At 39.9% G+C, this 14,645-nt stretch overlaps 1 protein-coding gene across 3 annotated transcripts; it reads left to right on the top strand.

Moving 5' to 3' along the window:
* The first annotated feature begins 3,595 nt into the window (after positions 1–3,595).
* On the top strand, positions 3,596–6,701 carry LOC147603366 (uncharacterized). Of its 3 annotated transcripts, XR_015265647.1 has the most exons (5): positions 3,597–4,138; positions 5,088–5,305; positions 5,425–5,735; positions 5,832–5,970; positions 6,066–6,701. XR_015265647.1 is itself a non-coding variant. In XM_086796887.1 (3 exons), exons 1-3 carry the CDS (start codon positions 4,001–4,003, stop codon positions 5,567–5,569), a joined length of 501 nt encoding a protein of 166 aa, XP_086653013.1. In that variant the 5' UTR covers positions 3,597–4,000; the 3' UTR covers positions 5,570–6,701. The 3 variants fall into 3 exon arrangements, 1 of the variants encoding a protein (XP_086653013.1); XR_015265648.1 differs by having other exon boundaries at positions 3,596–4,138; positions 5,832–6,701; XM_086796887.1 differs by having other exon boundaries at positions 5,425–6,701.
* Positions 6,702–14,645: the final 7,944 nt, after the last annotated feature.

The raw sequence follows: 14,645 nt of genomic DNA, 5'->3' as shown, positions 1-14,645 counted from the left end.
ATTTTCATACCAACAACATTTGCAAATATTCAGAAGCAAAGACAACAGATGCTTACATGGATAAGGGCATGTCATCGAATTCCAGACCCCACTATTGTGGCTAGTGTCCAATTTTTGAAATTGGCGATGGTGCTAATAGACAAACCAAAGGAGCCCTACGATGGCTATGAAGCAGAACTCCTGAAATTCGACATGAACCAAGGGCCATCCGATAGGGGTATCATGCTTTCCTACCACAGATTGCCATGTCTTCCCGACTACATGCATATCACTTTCGAAGACGTGGTGGATACAGGCTTTTGGAGATCACACTCAGCATTCCGATGAGCACTCAAAAAGCTCCAATCCAGGAGGAACTTCTACCGACATGAGTTCGGTGATCGAGTCTTTAGACCTTGATAATAGGTTCTGCGAACAAAACCTACATTAGGAAGGGGGGGTATTAATCCCATTTTGAATTAACAAACATGATCCTCCGATTGAGGACATTAATAAGTGTCATGAAACGGCACTATAAAAGTTGTACATTATGAGATATTGGGCACCCAAGGCCTAGTAAGTAAGTTTTGGGCATCCAAGTGTGAATAAGGGCCAAATGTATATAAGGCATTTTCTCATAATGAAAGGACACAAATCCCCTTTGTGCTATAGAGAGCTCTCCCTTTTGTCTTGAGAGAGATTGAAGGAGAGAGAGAGAGCATCCTAGCATTGTTCCTCTTTTATTCTTATGTGATTCATGCTTGTGTGAGAGAGTGAGAAAGAGAGTAATTGCCTTATGTGACGGTGCAAGTGACTCTACGGTGATAGCGTGGAAGTGGAGCTTCGAGGTTGGAACTTAACAAGCGAGCTTGGAGGCCTCAAGGGACTCAAGTTCGAAGCATTGGTAAATGCCCTATGACAGTTGTGATCTATTGCTCATCCTTTAGGTGAATGTGTAAAGTTCCCTCTTGGAGGTGTGGTAGCCCATAACACCAGTGGGTTGGATCGTTACAACAGAGTCCCGTTGAATAGAATCACTAAAGTGCATGAAAAAAAGGAGGAGGACTGGGCATATTAGATCCATAGAGAAATGAAAAACTATCTAAAGGTTGACCAGTCCAAAATATGCAACCCGTACCTGCTGACCCAAGTCCTCAATCATGTGGCAAGAAGGCCTCTCCTAGAGCCCGAACCAGTAGAGCAGCCACAACTAGCATTGCTGCCAGAGCAACCAACACTAACAGAAATGCAAGAGGGCCAAGCTGTCCTAGTGCAGACACAAGCCATTATAAAGGAGATAAAGAAAGGGAGGAAGAAGAAGACAGAAAGAAAAATGAGGGACGTCATCCTGGATGTCGTTGTAGAATCACAAAGACTAAAGGCTGAGTTGGCACAGGAAATAAGATTATACCAGGAAGCTCTGATAATGCAAGAAGCCACAGTCCTCAGCGAGACCACTCAAGAGTAAACGTAGCAAGTTACTCCCCCAACGAGCCCGGCATAGCTGATCTCACGAACCTGTCCCCACTTAAGGATTCAGCCTTGAAGTCAATATTAGATAACTTGGGAAACTCATATTTTGGGAATCAATTACTCCATATAGTTTTGGACATATCTTAAACATACTGACTTCAAATTTGTCGGAGATCATAGATTTAGATTCTACTCTTCAAGATCTTTCTAATGATATGTCACATGAGGGGGTTTTGATAAACTTTTGGACAAGTTCACCATGATCCCATTTTTCAAATGGGAATGGGAATTTTCCCAAATTATCTAATATGGACTTCTTGGCAGACACACCCCTGTAGAGATAGAACCAGAACCAGCAACATCAATTCCACTGCCGGCTGAGGAACCATAGGAAATTGAGACAGCAATGGTCCTAGTTCAAGATCTAATAGACCACATGGATACAGGTAAAAGGACAAGAGATGAAGAGCCATCAAGCCCAAGCAAATGAAGGCGTTTGGAGAAGAATACCCCAGTTGTCCTTCCTACAAAATGTCGATTATGAACAGTTCTTGCAGGAAACAATGGAAGGTTTGGATGAACTGTTAAACCTACCGCATGCTGGACTCAAAGAAGGTGCAGGCACAAAGAGCACCATGGGAGCAGGAGCAAAAAGTATGGCGGTACCACCTCCTCACAACACACATGTTGCATGATCATAATGCTGCACTTTGAAAGTAGGTTAACGAGTCAAACACACAAGTGCGGACTTTAAAGGACCACCTGGCAGCAGCAGAGGCCATGCACAAGGATGTCATAATGAAGAGTTCTGGCGCTCACACTCTGCATTTAGATGTACCCTCAGAAAGCTTCAATCACGTCGAAACTTCTACGGTGACATGAGTTCGATGACTAGGTTTTTAGACCTCGGTAACATGTTCTGATGAGGACATAACCTACATCATGTAGGGGGGATGTTAATCTCATTTTGGATTAACAAGCTTGCTCCTCCAATTGAGGACATTAATAAGTGTCATGAAACGGCACTATAAAAGTTGTACATTATGAGATATTGGCCACCCAAGGCCTAGTTAAGTAAGTTTTGGATGCCCAAGTGTGAATAAGGGCCAAATGTATATAAGGCATTTTCTCATAATAAAAATACACAATCCCCCTTTATGCTATTGAGAGCTCTTCTTTGTGTCTTGAGAGAGATTGAGAGAGAGCATTCTAGCATTTGTGCCTCTTCTATGCTTGTATGATTCATGCTTGTGTGGGAGAGTGAGAAAGAGTGATTGCCTTATGCGACGGTGTGGATGACTCTACGGTGACAACGTAGAGGTAGAGCTTAGAGGTTTGGAGCTTAACAAGCGAGCTTGGAGGCCTCAAGGGACTCAAGTTCGAAACATTGGTAAGTTTCCTACAACAGTTGTGTTCTATTGCTCATCCTTTAGGTGAATGCATTAAGTTCCCTCTTGGAGGTATGGTAGTCCCCATAACATTCGGTCTTCATAATCATGGCCTTTGCGTTCATACATAGTCTTTGTTCTTTCTTACTCACTCCCTTTGTCATGGCCTTTGTTCACTGAAATGGTCCGAGTTCTATGTCATGGGCCATTGCCTTGGTTTATCGAAATGGCACTTGTTCCCAAACTTGCTATCATGCATTGACATGGCTTGTAGGTGGGGATGGACCAGGTGGGCATGGAATGCATGTGGAGATGCGTGACAGTGATCAAAAGCTGCTAGCTGAAACATCTCCCGAGACACTTTGGCAGTTTAGGGATATAAATATTGGCATACTAGCGAAGATGGGTCCAGAGGACCAGTTAGGTGTACATAAGTTTAATGGGGTCTGTTGCATGAGGATAGGATAGAACCAAGAGGTCTAATGAGATTGAGAAAGAAAGACTTAATTCAGAGATCAAGAACGAGAGCAGTTACGTAAGGCGGTTTCTATTCATTCATAAGATATTTTATATCGCTTACATGCATGAGTGGGCTATTTATAGCCTTTTGTGATAGTTACATACATGTGTGAGGAGTGCCCTATATGTAAACTCCAACACCCCCATAAGACTTAACATCTAAGGAGATGTGGAGAGTTATTACAGTGCCTTATGGATTGATATCTAGGTGGGGATGCATGCTTAGTCACCCGTTTTTTTGTGTTGGTCGCTCACATCATTCATATGCCAGGGTTGAGATTATGTTTCATGGGAAGCAACAGATTTCAGTTTTACTTGTGCTGTGGGCTTTGCGAGGATCACCATGTGGTTGATGTTGAGGTTAAGAGGATACTGTTACAGCTTCACTCGTGCTTACGTGTTGTTGCTCTTTGGGGAGAGATCCTTCTGGATGGCTGCTTTGTTGGGCAGAAAAGGACCGTGTGCCGGGTGTTCAGGATTCATGACCGGGGCTTCATCTCGATGTTACTGAACAGAGGGAGCAACATGGCCAATGCTGCGATAAGGAGTAGATCACCTTTTGCCTGGTTATCATTGTTTATGACCAGGGTTTCATCACCACGATTTGTGGTAGAGGGAATAAGAGATCCCTTTTGTAGTGCATGTGCTTGCTGCAAACGATGAGTCGCCGGTTGCATCTTCGCCTATGTCGGCTAATTCATGTGCTGCAAGTTGGGGAATCAGTGTGCCCATCGCTCGATCTGCTATGCTGTGCAGAGATTCCACATCATGGATTTCGGGTGAGAGAGCGATTGTTGTAGAGATTGAGGGTTCATGATCACCCTTTGGGGTTGAGGGATAAGGAAAGTCTTCGCTCTTTGTCGCTGATGCAAGGTCTAAAATTTTGGGCAGCATTTGTGAAGGGGTTTCCTCCTTCAGCGCTATACACAGCAGGTGCATTGGCCCTTTGGAAAGATGGTTGAAGGGTGTGTCCCTTTTCCTGCGCTGCATGCCTGTCGAGACTTGAATTGCTTTGAGAGAGAAAGGCATTGTTTACCTGGGCTGTTTGTAGAGCAGGGCCACCTTCTTGATAGGGTTTGTGGGCTTCTTGAGCGCTATGATTGCCTCCTTATGTGCTATTAGGGGTTGTTTGTACAACATCAGGTGTGCCTTTTGGAGCACTTGTATGGGCTGCCTTTAGAGTAGTATGAGCACTATGCTGAGCACATGTAGGGGCTGCATGTAGAGAGGTAGGGTCGCGATATTGATTGCAGAGTACCCCATCCTCCTCCCAGAGATTTTCTGCAATTTGGGGCAATAGATTTGTGTTGGGCTTGATTACACCTTCTTCTTCACCTTTGTCGGCACAAGACAATGGACTGTAAAACCCTTCGAATAGGGACAAAATGTAATTAGCATGCGAGAGTGTGAGAGGGCTGAAAGGAACAGAGGTGGGTATTTAAACAAGCATGCCAGGTGTTGGGATGTTGATAGAACTAGGAGGTCTGAGGAGATTGAGAAAGAAAGACATTACTCAGAGATCAAGAACGAGAGCAGTTACATAAGGCAGTTTCTATTCATTCATAAGATATTTTATATCGCTTACATGCATGAGTGGGCTATTTATAGCTTTTTGCGGTTACGTATGTGTGTGAGGAGTGACTTAGATGTAAGGCTTATTGTGTGCTTGATGCTTTCTTGGGGCTCAATGTGTACATTGTTGAGGTCACTTTTGTTGCCATTGTGTAGGTGTTTGGGTCTGCAAGGAAGAAGCTGCCCATCATGTCTTCTCATGCGATGCGAACTAGTAGCAACAAAGAAGGGTCGATTGTTGCATCGTCGTCGACTTTGTCTGAAGCGAGCAGTATGCTACACCTTACATTTGAGATCTCCAACTCGAAAGTTGCTGTTATAGAGAGAGGTGAGGGAAGGTTGGTAGCGACAAGGGGTAATTTTGCAAGATCCAGGTTAGTGGGTCTATACCATTTGACAGTTTATCAGACCCACCTCTTGTATTCAATGGTACATGATAATCTCAGCTTGTGTGTTTCATTGCTTTATTTTCTCTTGGGCTTTTGTATCACAGGCTAACTTTCGGGGCTGACATGGAGTTTGTTTCCATGAGGTCCAAGCTCTTTGTGCACATGGATGACGGACTTCTGAGGGCATCATTTTACCGTGGTTGCAAGGATGCATGGATGCACTTTCATTGCCCCGTACTGCATGCATAGGTGGATGGAGAACAAGTTACCGCTGGCGCTTCTTAAGAAGGTGATGGTTGTTGATTCTATGGCAGTATTCCATGCCGCCAAAGATATTGGACACTTTCCTTAATAGATTCTTCAGGCAAATCGATGAGTCCGGCATTCAACTGTGCTTCTTCCACATTATCTACAGGTGTGTCTACGACAATGGAAAAGTATCTAGCTGCATTCTTTCACATACATTTACGCTAAATTTATGTACTTCTAATGGTTGGCTTTGATGCAACAGAAGCCATTGGTCCCTCATTGCTTTGTGTGTCAACAAGCACAAAAAGGTGCTCCGTTTGCATGGCAAAAAAAAACTATTTGTTGTACATGGACTCATTGGGACTTACAGACACAAAGTAGTGCTTGGATCAATTGTACAAGTATGCTCAAATTCTCTTCCATGAGAAACCTATGTCGTTGAGATTATGCATGTCATGGATACTCACACAATGCACGGCACATGAAATAGTGCCAGTTTGGATTGATTCCAGTGCTCTTAAATGCTTGGTTCCGGACGTAGCTTATTCGACCCTCCAAGTTCCTCTTTTGACTCCTAAGAGAGAGCTAGCGCTGCTTACGTTATAAATGCATCTGCTGGGGTCAATGTCGCAGCAGCCCAATGGCACAGATTGCGGCTTCTATGTCATGGCATTTACGAGTTACCTCGTTGCCGGCATACTGAAAGATGGGGCAGGCAAGACATCGAGAAGCGGATTACAGCTTTTCTTGCTTGAGAAGATATTGGAAGATCAATTATGATTAGATCTTTGCTTGTTTGCAACTCACAAAACAGTGGTTTCGACATGAAGATGTGTGCATGCTCAGGATGGAGTTGCACACATGGTGCATGAGCTATTTGGAAGAACTATGAAGAAGACCGTTTTTGATGCCATGTCTTTTCTTTTTGGAGCAGCCCTCATTATGACATTTTTCTACAATAGTTATGCCATTTTGGACTTTGTAGTGCCACTAGTGGTTATGACATTGACTATATTGACATTTTTACGACTGGTGTTTTGATTAAATTTGTGCGACCGATTTATGCATTTGGATCAAATTTGTAATGACTATTCATCTTGCAATGATAATCAATCCTGTAATGACCACTTTATCTCGGTTCTTCGTTGTCTATGTGACAGTTAATCGTGTAATGACAGTTAAATGTGTAATGGCCAGACTAGATGTGTGTACTTTTTACTTGACTCTAGTGATCATGTGCTTTGAAATTTTGTGGGATGGGAGATGGTATGATTGAAAAGAGTCGTAATGCCTTGGGGACTGGTTTTGAACATCATTTGCTAGGATTAATATGTGCCCCAAACTGCCAGCTGGCAAAGTTGACAAACCAGGTCTACAAAGAATCCAATGGTTTGTAGAGATTATTTCAACCAAGACCAAACCCATCAAGAACTTGTTGTGCTTTTGCAACTGCACAACATCTTATAGACATATGCAGCAAGCACAAGACTTTACCCTTGTTTGACGACCTCATCATGTATTTGCTTTCCCTTGTTAGATGCCCCTATGATGGCAGATGCTTTCAAGATGGAGACTAAGATGCGTAACTTGTACGATTATATTCGGGGCATGGAGAAAGGACTAATGTCCACCCAATTTTGGTGATCACATATTTGTATTATGCTGTTGTACATGTAAGGTAATAAATATCAAATCCTTCTCTGCTTATTTTTGTGTTGGAGGTCTTGTGTGTGTGTACGCACGCGTGACCATGTGCTGCTTAGCAGATGCTACTATTGCTATATGTGTTTGTCTACTAAAGATTATTATGCAGGTGGACATTAGTTATAAGCTAGAGGAGCCGTTGTTGTGTGCTGTTTGCAGAGATGCTTCATTTTATGCTGTTGTGTGCTACTGATGTTGCTTCTCTAAATAGATTATTAAAAGGCTTCAAATTCAGTAGTCACCTCGCTTACCAATTCACCACTTTCATCCACGTATCTAGTTAATATAAAATCTAATGCAAAAATGGCGCTTCTTGGAGGTTTAAGTACTCAAATTTCACTTACAAGAGGAGCAAACCAAGCAACAGCAAAAAAGTTGCACTATTCATGGAGCTTTGGGTACTACATAATGAATTTTGATTTGCCCTCCCTAGTCAGCTAATGGGTGTTTGGTTACATATGAACTCGAATTCTTCCCCCCTCCCCCATTGTTGTAAGAGGTATAGTTCCTCTCCCTATCAAGCTGGACTGCAAGCGTGGCCGAAATCCCTGAAGTAAATTGTCACACCTCAAGACAGAGTAGCATGACTCATGAACCTCTCCAAGTTTAAACTAAACACCTCTCAAGAGAGAGGCTTGGGAGAGAGAAATGACTTCCGATGGGCTTATGCTTGATATACTTTTATGTTTACTTATACTCACAGATCACAAGGTTGACAAAAAGAGACAAATTCATGCTCTACTAATAGCTTGCAAAAGGTGATAAAAAGCAACAAACTCATGTAAGTAATACTTCCATGGCAAAAAAAAAAAGGGATTTAAAGCTTCAACAAATGTCTTAGAAGATAGGGTTGGGCATGCCTTCTTAATAATGGTGGTAATACTATTCAACAGCCACTATACATAAGCATGTCCTATGTTGATTTGCATGGATGTTTTGAAGTACAATCCCATTGCGGAGGCATTGGCTGAAATTTGGGCTCATTGCATTATTATTTGGACATACAATTTATGCAACGTGATGATAGTATTGTGATGTTGCATTCAAATTACATACGCAGACTACTTACACAGTTTGGTCTTGAAGACTATAAGCCAATTGCTACACTAGTAGAGGCAAGTGCTAGGCTTAGTCTTCAGGGTGTACGTGATCCATTTGATGCTTCACTTTATTAGTAGGCTATTGGGTGCCTCATCTATCTATATAATTCAAGGTTAGACATTCAGTTTGGGGTCTCCCAGTTGAGCAAGTCCTGGAAGTAAGCATTGGTAGACTCCCAAGCAAGTATTAAGATACTTACAAGGCACTGAGTCCCTTGGCTTATTCTATGCTAAGGGGGGTGATGTTCAATTGCATGCTTTTAATGACTATGATTGGGCTAGATGTTATGACACGTGAGTGTCAACTGGTGGCTTTTTCTTTCATCTCTGTGATTCATGTATATCATGGCTCAGTAAGAAGAAGCCAACAGTGGCCACCTCAAGCTCTGAAGCTAAGTACAAGGTAGCTTTTACAATGACTATGGAGTGTGTACGCCTTTTGGCAGATCTTGGTGTTGGACAAAAGTCTCCCACCTCCATCTCCACGGATAGCCAAAGTGCATTAGCCATTGCAAGAGAAACCAGTGTTTCATGCTCACACAAAGCACATTGAGGTGCATTATCATTATGGCCCATTGTTTCTATAGGAGAGATTACCCTGGCTTATATCTTTACACATGACAATGTAGCAAATATGTTTATAAAGGCTCTCTCATGAGAGAAGTTTGAAGCTTTTCACAAAGCTTTGGGCTTATGCCATTGAGGATTGATTAGCCACATGATCCTTGTATATTCATATCATCACTACATGGGAGATTTATAGCGTTTATATGGTAATGATGTGTGGATGCAGGCTAATAATGGCCCATGGCTTTTTTTCCCTCTTTAGAAGGTTTTTTTTCCCGAGCGTATGTATGCACTCTTGCGAGAGTGTAAGTGATCTTATCATGTCACTTCACTTGTACTGCACTCATTCTCATCAATCGACTTTGAGTGTTGTGCTTCCATCTATCTCTTCTTGCTTGCTATAGCCTGTATCTATGTGTGTGTTGCTACATTGATCTCCACTCCAGGAGTCACCTTGAGCATCTCAATATGCACATACTTAAACAAATGTAAAGCAAAGAGATGGTTCATGGCTTGCACTTTAAAGTAGCTCCTAAAGATATATGCAAAGGATGCCTATTAGAAAAATCAACTCACCATCCCATTCATAGATCACATAGTCAAACTACACTACCACTACAACTCCCACTCTGATTTGTGTGATCCAATGCTAACAATCTCACTTACATGCTCTATCTATTTCTTGACTTTTTTAGAGAACTATATGAAATACACCATGGTTTTATTCTTGTAACGTAAGTCCAAATCCTTATATCATTTCAAGGCATATAAAACCTTTGTTAAAAACTTACTGGACTTAACTATTAAGACTCTAAGAATAGATAATACACTTCTCTTGAATTGAGCCATTATTGCCAAAACCATGGGATCCAACACCAACTTATAGTGCTGTGTATGACCCTCATGAATTTAACAAAAGCAATGTTATATATTTATGGCCTCCCAAACTCTTATTGGGAAGAAGCCCTAGATACCTGATATTATCTTCAAAAGAGAATCTATACGACAACTCTTCCACACACTACACCTTATTAAATGATAAGAGTTAGTTGCACGAGCTAGAAAAATGTCTTGTGTTGGTTATGGAGAAAGATTTAGAATACATCTCTCAACTATGGCAGTAAAAGAAGGCATCTACATACAACATCTACTCCATAAATTTGGAATTTTCCAACCCTAATTTATCAATAATTAATCCATATTATGTTAGAAAAACATCCTAAACATCACAAAAGACTAAATATGATGATCTTAAGTTTAATTTTATCAGGCCCCCACCTTGGAGCTAGTCGAAGATGGCAAAGTGAAGCTTGCATACACTCCAACAAAACCACCACCAGCTCGGTTGGCTTCTTAAAAAAATCACTACCATGTTTCTCTAATATTTTTCATGCATATATTTATCCCCTTACAAGAGGGTGTGTGTGAGCAACTTACTCTAATTTGAAACCAAACCATAATACAAATAAATAAAATCAAAATGGTGTAAGACATTGATGAAACATCACCCCAATGAGTGTGCGATGTCCTATAATGCTTAAGCAAGGTTAATATGGCACCAAAATGTTGGTTTGCTATTAATTAATTAATGCGCATAAATTGTCAAGCATAAAATTTCGAACAAAAGAATTAAAGCTACGATAACCTAAGGCAAAAATCTAGTGCCTTCTAGATTCATCGGACGTCGACTTCGAGTGGTATAAAAGGTGCTTGAGCCGGAGATGGAGGGGAGGCTAGCGTGGAATGAGAGAGAGGGAGAGGGGAGGGCTAGGGCTAGGGGGGAGGAAGAGGGACGAGGAGAGGGTGCTAGAGGTGAGGGCTCACTTTTGGGCAACGCGAGGGAAGCTGGGGCGAGGGAGAGTGGTTGAGGCAAGTTGGGCAAGGGTACGCAAAGGTTAATTAATTAATTAACCTTATCCCATTAATTAATTAATGGGCATAGAGTGAATAGAGGGGGTAGATGAGTTGCATCAATCATACATTAAGGTTATTAGAGCTGTTAAATCATCTACTATATCTTTATAGGGCTAAATATTCTATGTACACATGTTGCCATTTTTTGGCCATGCAACCATGTCTGTACATGTAGCCACTGCGAACTTCACTGCGGGAGGTGGACCGTTCACTGTGCCAACTTCATTGCAGGAGGCGGATGCAGAGGAGAGAGGAGGCGCCAATTGAAGGAGGCGGCAAAGCGAGGCGGCAGCCAATTGAAGGAGCCAGAGCGAGGCAGCAGCTAGGAAACCTCAAAATCGATTCTCAAGAAGCCTCCCCAAACAGCTCGGAAACTTACAGCATCTCAACTCTCTCTATCTTGATCAACCTCGCGTTCGCCTTTCACTCCTTCTTCATCTGTAGAGGTAAGTCTCTCTCAACCTGCAAACAAAACATGCATCTAATCAACTTAATCATCAAAACATGCAACAGATTAGCAGATTAGCGAGAGAGAGAGAGAGAGAGAGAGAGAGAGAGAGAGAGAGAGAGAGAGAGAGAGAGAGAGAGAGAGAGAGAGAGAGAGCAGCATGCACCTCCCCTATCTCCCCTTGGTCCAGCTCTCTCGCTCTGTCTTCATCTGCCGGGGCTCTCTCTCAACCTGCAAAACATGCATGGTTAATTAAACATGCATGGTTAATTAAACAACACTGAGAGAGAGAGAGAGAGAGAGAGAGAGAGAGAGAGAGAGAGAGAGAGAGAGAGAGAGAGAGAGAGAGAGAGAGAGAGAGAGAGAGAGAGAAATCTATGGTTTTTCTACACTGTGCAGTCCCCGAGTTCTACAACGAGACTGCTCCCCCGAGTTGTGCATGCGTCTTCTGAGGTAAGCCCGTTTGCATAACCTTTATCTCCCCCAATTTTGTGGGTGGTGCGCATGCAGTCCCAGGTGGGCATGCAGATATATATATATCATATATATAGATATGATATATATATATGATATATATCCTATATATATATAATATATATAAAGGATATATATATATATATATATAAAGGATATATATATATATATATATATATATATATATATATATATATATATCATTTGTGTGTAATAATAATATATATCATTTGTGTGTGTATTTTAAAATTAAATTTTGTATATATCATTTTGAGAGTGTGTGTGTGAGAGAGAGAGAGAGAGAGAGAGAGAGTATCTTGAATAGTTTGAGTGTGTGCGTGTTTTTTTATGTGTGTGTGTGTGTGTGGGAGAGGGGGAGAGAGAGAGAGAACTTTGAATGGTTTTACTAATTTTAAAATTTAGTGAAGTGTGTGTGTTTGTGTGTGTGTGTGTGTGTGTGTGTGTGTGTGTGTGTGTGTGAGAGAGAGAGAGAGAGAGAGAGAGAGAGAGAGAGAGAGAGAGAGTATTTTGTGGGTGTGCATGTGTTATGTTGAAAGTGTTTTTAAAAGTGTTATGAATGATTGAGCTTTGAAATAGTTTGAGTGTGTGCATGTTTTTATTTGTGTGTGTGTGTGTGTGTGTGAGCGAGAGAGAGAGAGAGAGAGAGAGAGAGAGAGAGAGAGAGAGAGAGAGAGAGAGAGAGAGTATTCTACACTTCATAAGAGCGCATGCATGTTCTCACACACAAACACACACCCAAACATGACGTGCAGATGTGTACATACCCACATACACACACATGTGTATATATATGCGAATACATACATGCATATGTGCACACACACACCCACACGTTTAATATTTTAAAGGTACGATTAATTGCAAGTTTGTTTCCTCTTTTTTTCCCCTCTAATTCATTGTAGAAGACATGCCCTTAAATTTATTATTTAAAAGTTAGGTTTGGGTTTATGATTTTGCTATTTGTATCTGCAATTTTTCTCTTTTTCATTCTATCTTTCCGAATTTATATGTAAAGATATTGGCAAAAACTCCTTCATTGTAGTATAGTATAATTTTTTTTTTAATGTGTATGTGTGTATGTGCGTGTGTACATATATATATCATTATCTTATATATATTTATGTATTTTATAAAATAAAATAAATGATTATTTAAAATTTGAAAACGACATGTGTGTGTGTTTGTTTATATGCATTTATATACATTTTTATGTATGTATATATGTATTTATATACATTTGTATGTATGTATATATAGTTATACATATACATATATGTGTATATATATGTATATATACACTCACATATTTGTTATATTTATGTATTTATATTTATCTTTTATATTTGTGTGTTTGTGTAGTAATATATATAGAGTTATCTTATGTGTGTGTGTAATATATGTATGTGTGTGTTGATATATATTTATGTACATTTGTATGTATGTATATATATGTATATATACACTCATATATATATATGTGTTATATTTATGTAATTATATTTGTGTGTATAGTAATTACATATATATATATATATAGTTATCTTATGTGTGTGTATAATATATATATATATATATATATAATTATCTTATATATATGTGTGTGTAATAATCATATATATATTTATGTATTTGTGTGTGTGTGTGTGTGTGTGTGAGTAAAACACACATGTACACACACAAAGGTTAAGCACCCAAATGTATGGGTGTACACACATGATGTATTCGCATTAGTATATTTGACACACCTCGACATATATAGTATTCATGCTTCTACTTACTTATATAATTGTATGTATGATTTACAGATGGAAGAGGTGGCTAGCATTTTTTTTAGCACATCTTTCCTTTGAGAAAAGGGTGAATTCCGGGTTGCCGAGTTTGAGTGTCGTTATTTCCATGTTTCAAGTTGGTCTGGGCCATGGCTAGTTTATGCTGTTAATTGGAACGATGTTTTCCAAATTACTATACGATTAGATTCAGATAAATTAGATGAAAATATTACGCTCATGATTATTCAAGAAAACTTGGGCTTGATTGATCGCTATGAAATAGACTATAATGTCTATGGTGATAGAGATCAAGCACGACAAGTATTCGATGAGGTCATCAAATGTGTCCCAAAGCATAAGCTTCTTCGAAAATAAACATGGTTGTGTTATTATTTAGTAACCATTGGTGGTAGATTGTATAAGTATTTTTTATTGTTTCTTATTATCTCTAAGTATAAAAAAATGTTATTATCTCTATGATTGTTATTAAAATATCTCTAAGTATAAAAAAATGTTATTATCTCTATGATTGTTATTAATATATAATTTGATTATGTTTCATGTAGAGAAATATCATTAAATATCTTGAAGTTGACCTATGACAATAACAAATTGTTGGATACGATCTTCTTTGAGGAGATGCCACAATTGGTCTTTTTTGGATATCATTGTAGCCCAAAATGGGAAGTTCTTGGCCTTGATGGGTGGGATGATATTAATCCTCGATACATTTAATATATAGTCTTAGATCCTCACAGGCTAGACGATCCTCACAGGCTAGATGACAATCTTAAGCTTCTTTTAATCAAAGAGGCATTGGGATTATTAGATGGCTTTTACATTGTGGGTAGTAGATGTAGGAGCTCCGAGGAAAAGTGTTTCATTTTTAGGGAAATATTGAAATGCATTCCATTGAAAAAGTTGGTAAAGATAATGTAATAAGATTTAAGATTATTGATGGATGGGTCTTCTCTCTCTCTCTCTCTCTCTCTCTCTCTCTAAGCTAACTTTTTGGAACTAGACTTGAATGAGGAGAGAGGAGAGATGAAATATCTCAATTTTTATGAGTTTAAGTAGTG

Source organism: Cibotium barometz, chromosome 64, assembly GCF_041138505.1.
Source record: "Cibotium barometz isolate CiBa-2024 chromosome 64, ASM4113850v1, whole genome shotgun sequence".
In the NCBI taxonomy this organism is placed as follows: Eukaryota; Viridiplantae; Streptophyta; class Polypodiopsida; order Cyatheales; family Cibotiaceae; genus Cibotium; species Cibotium barometz.
The sequence above is the reverse complement of the archived record's forward strand: the minus strand, read 5'-3'. Positions and strand labels throughout refer to the sequence as shown.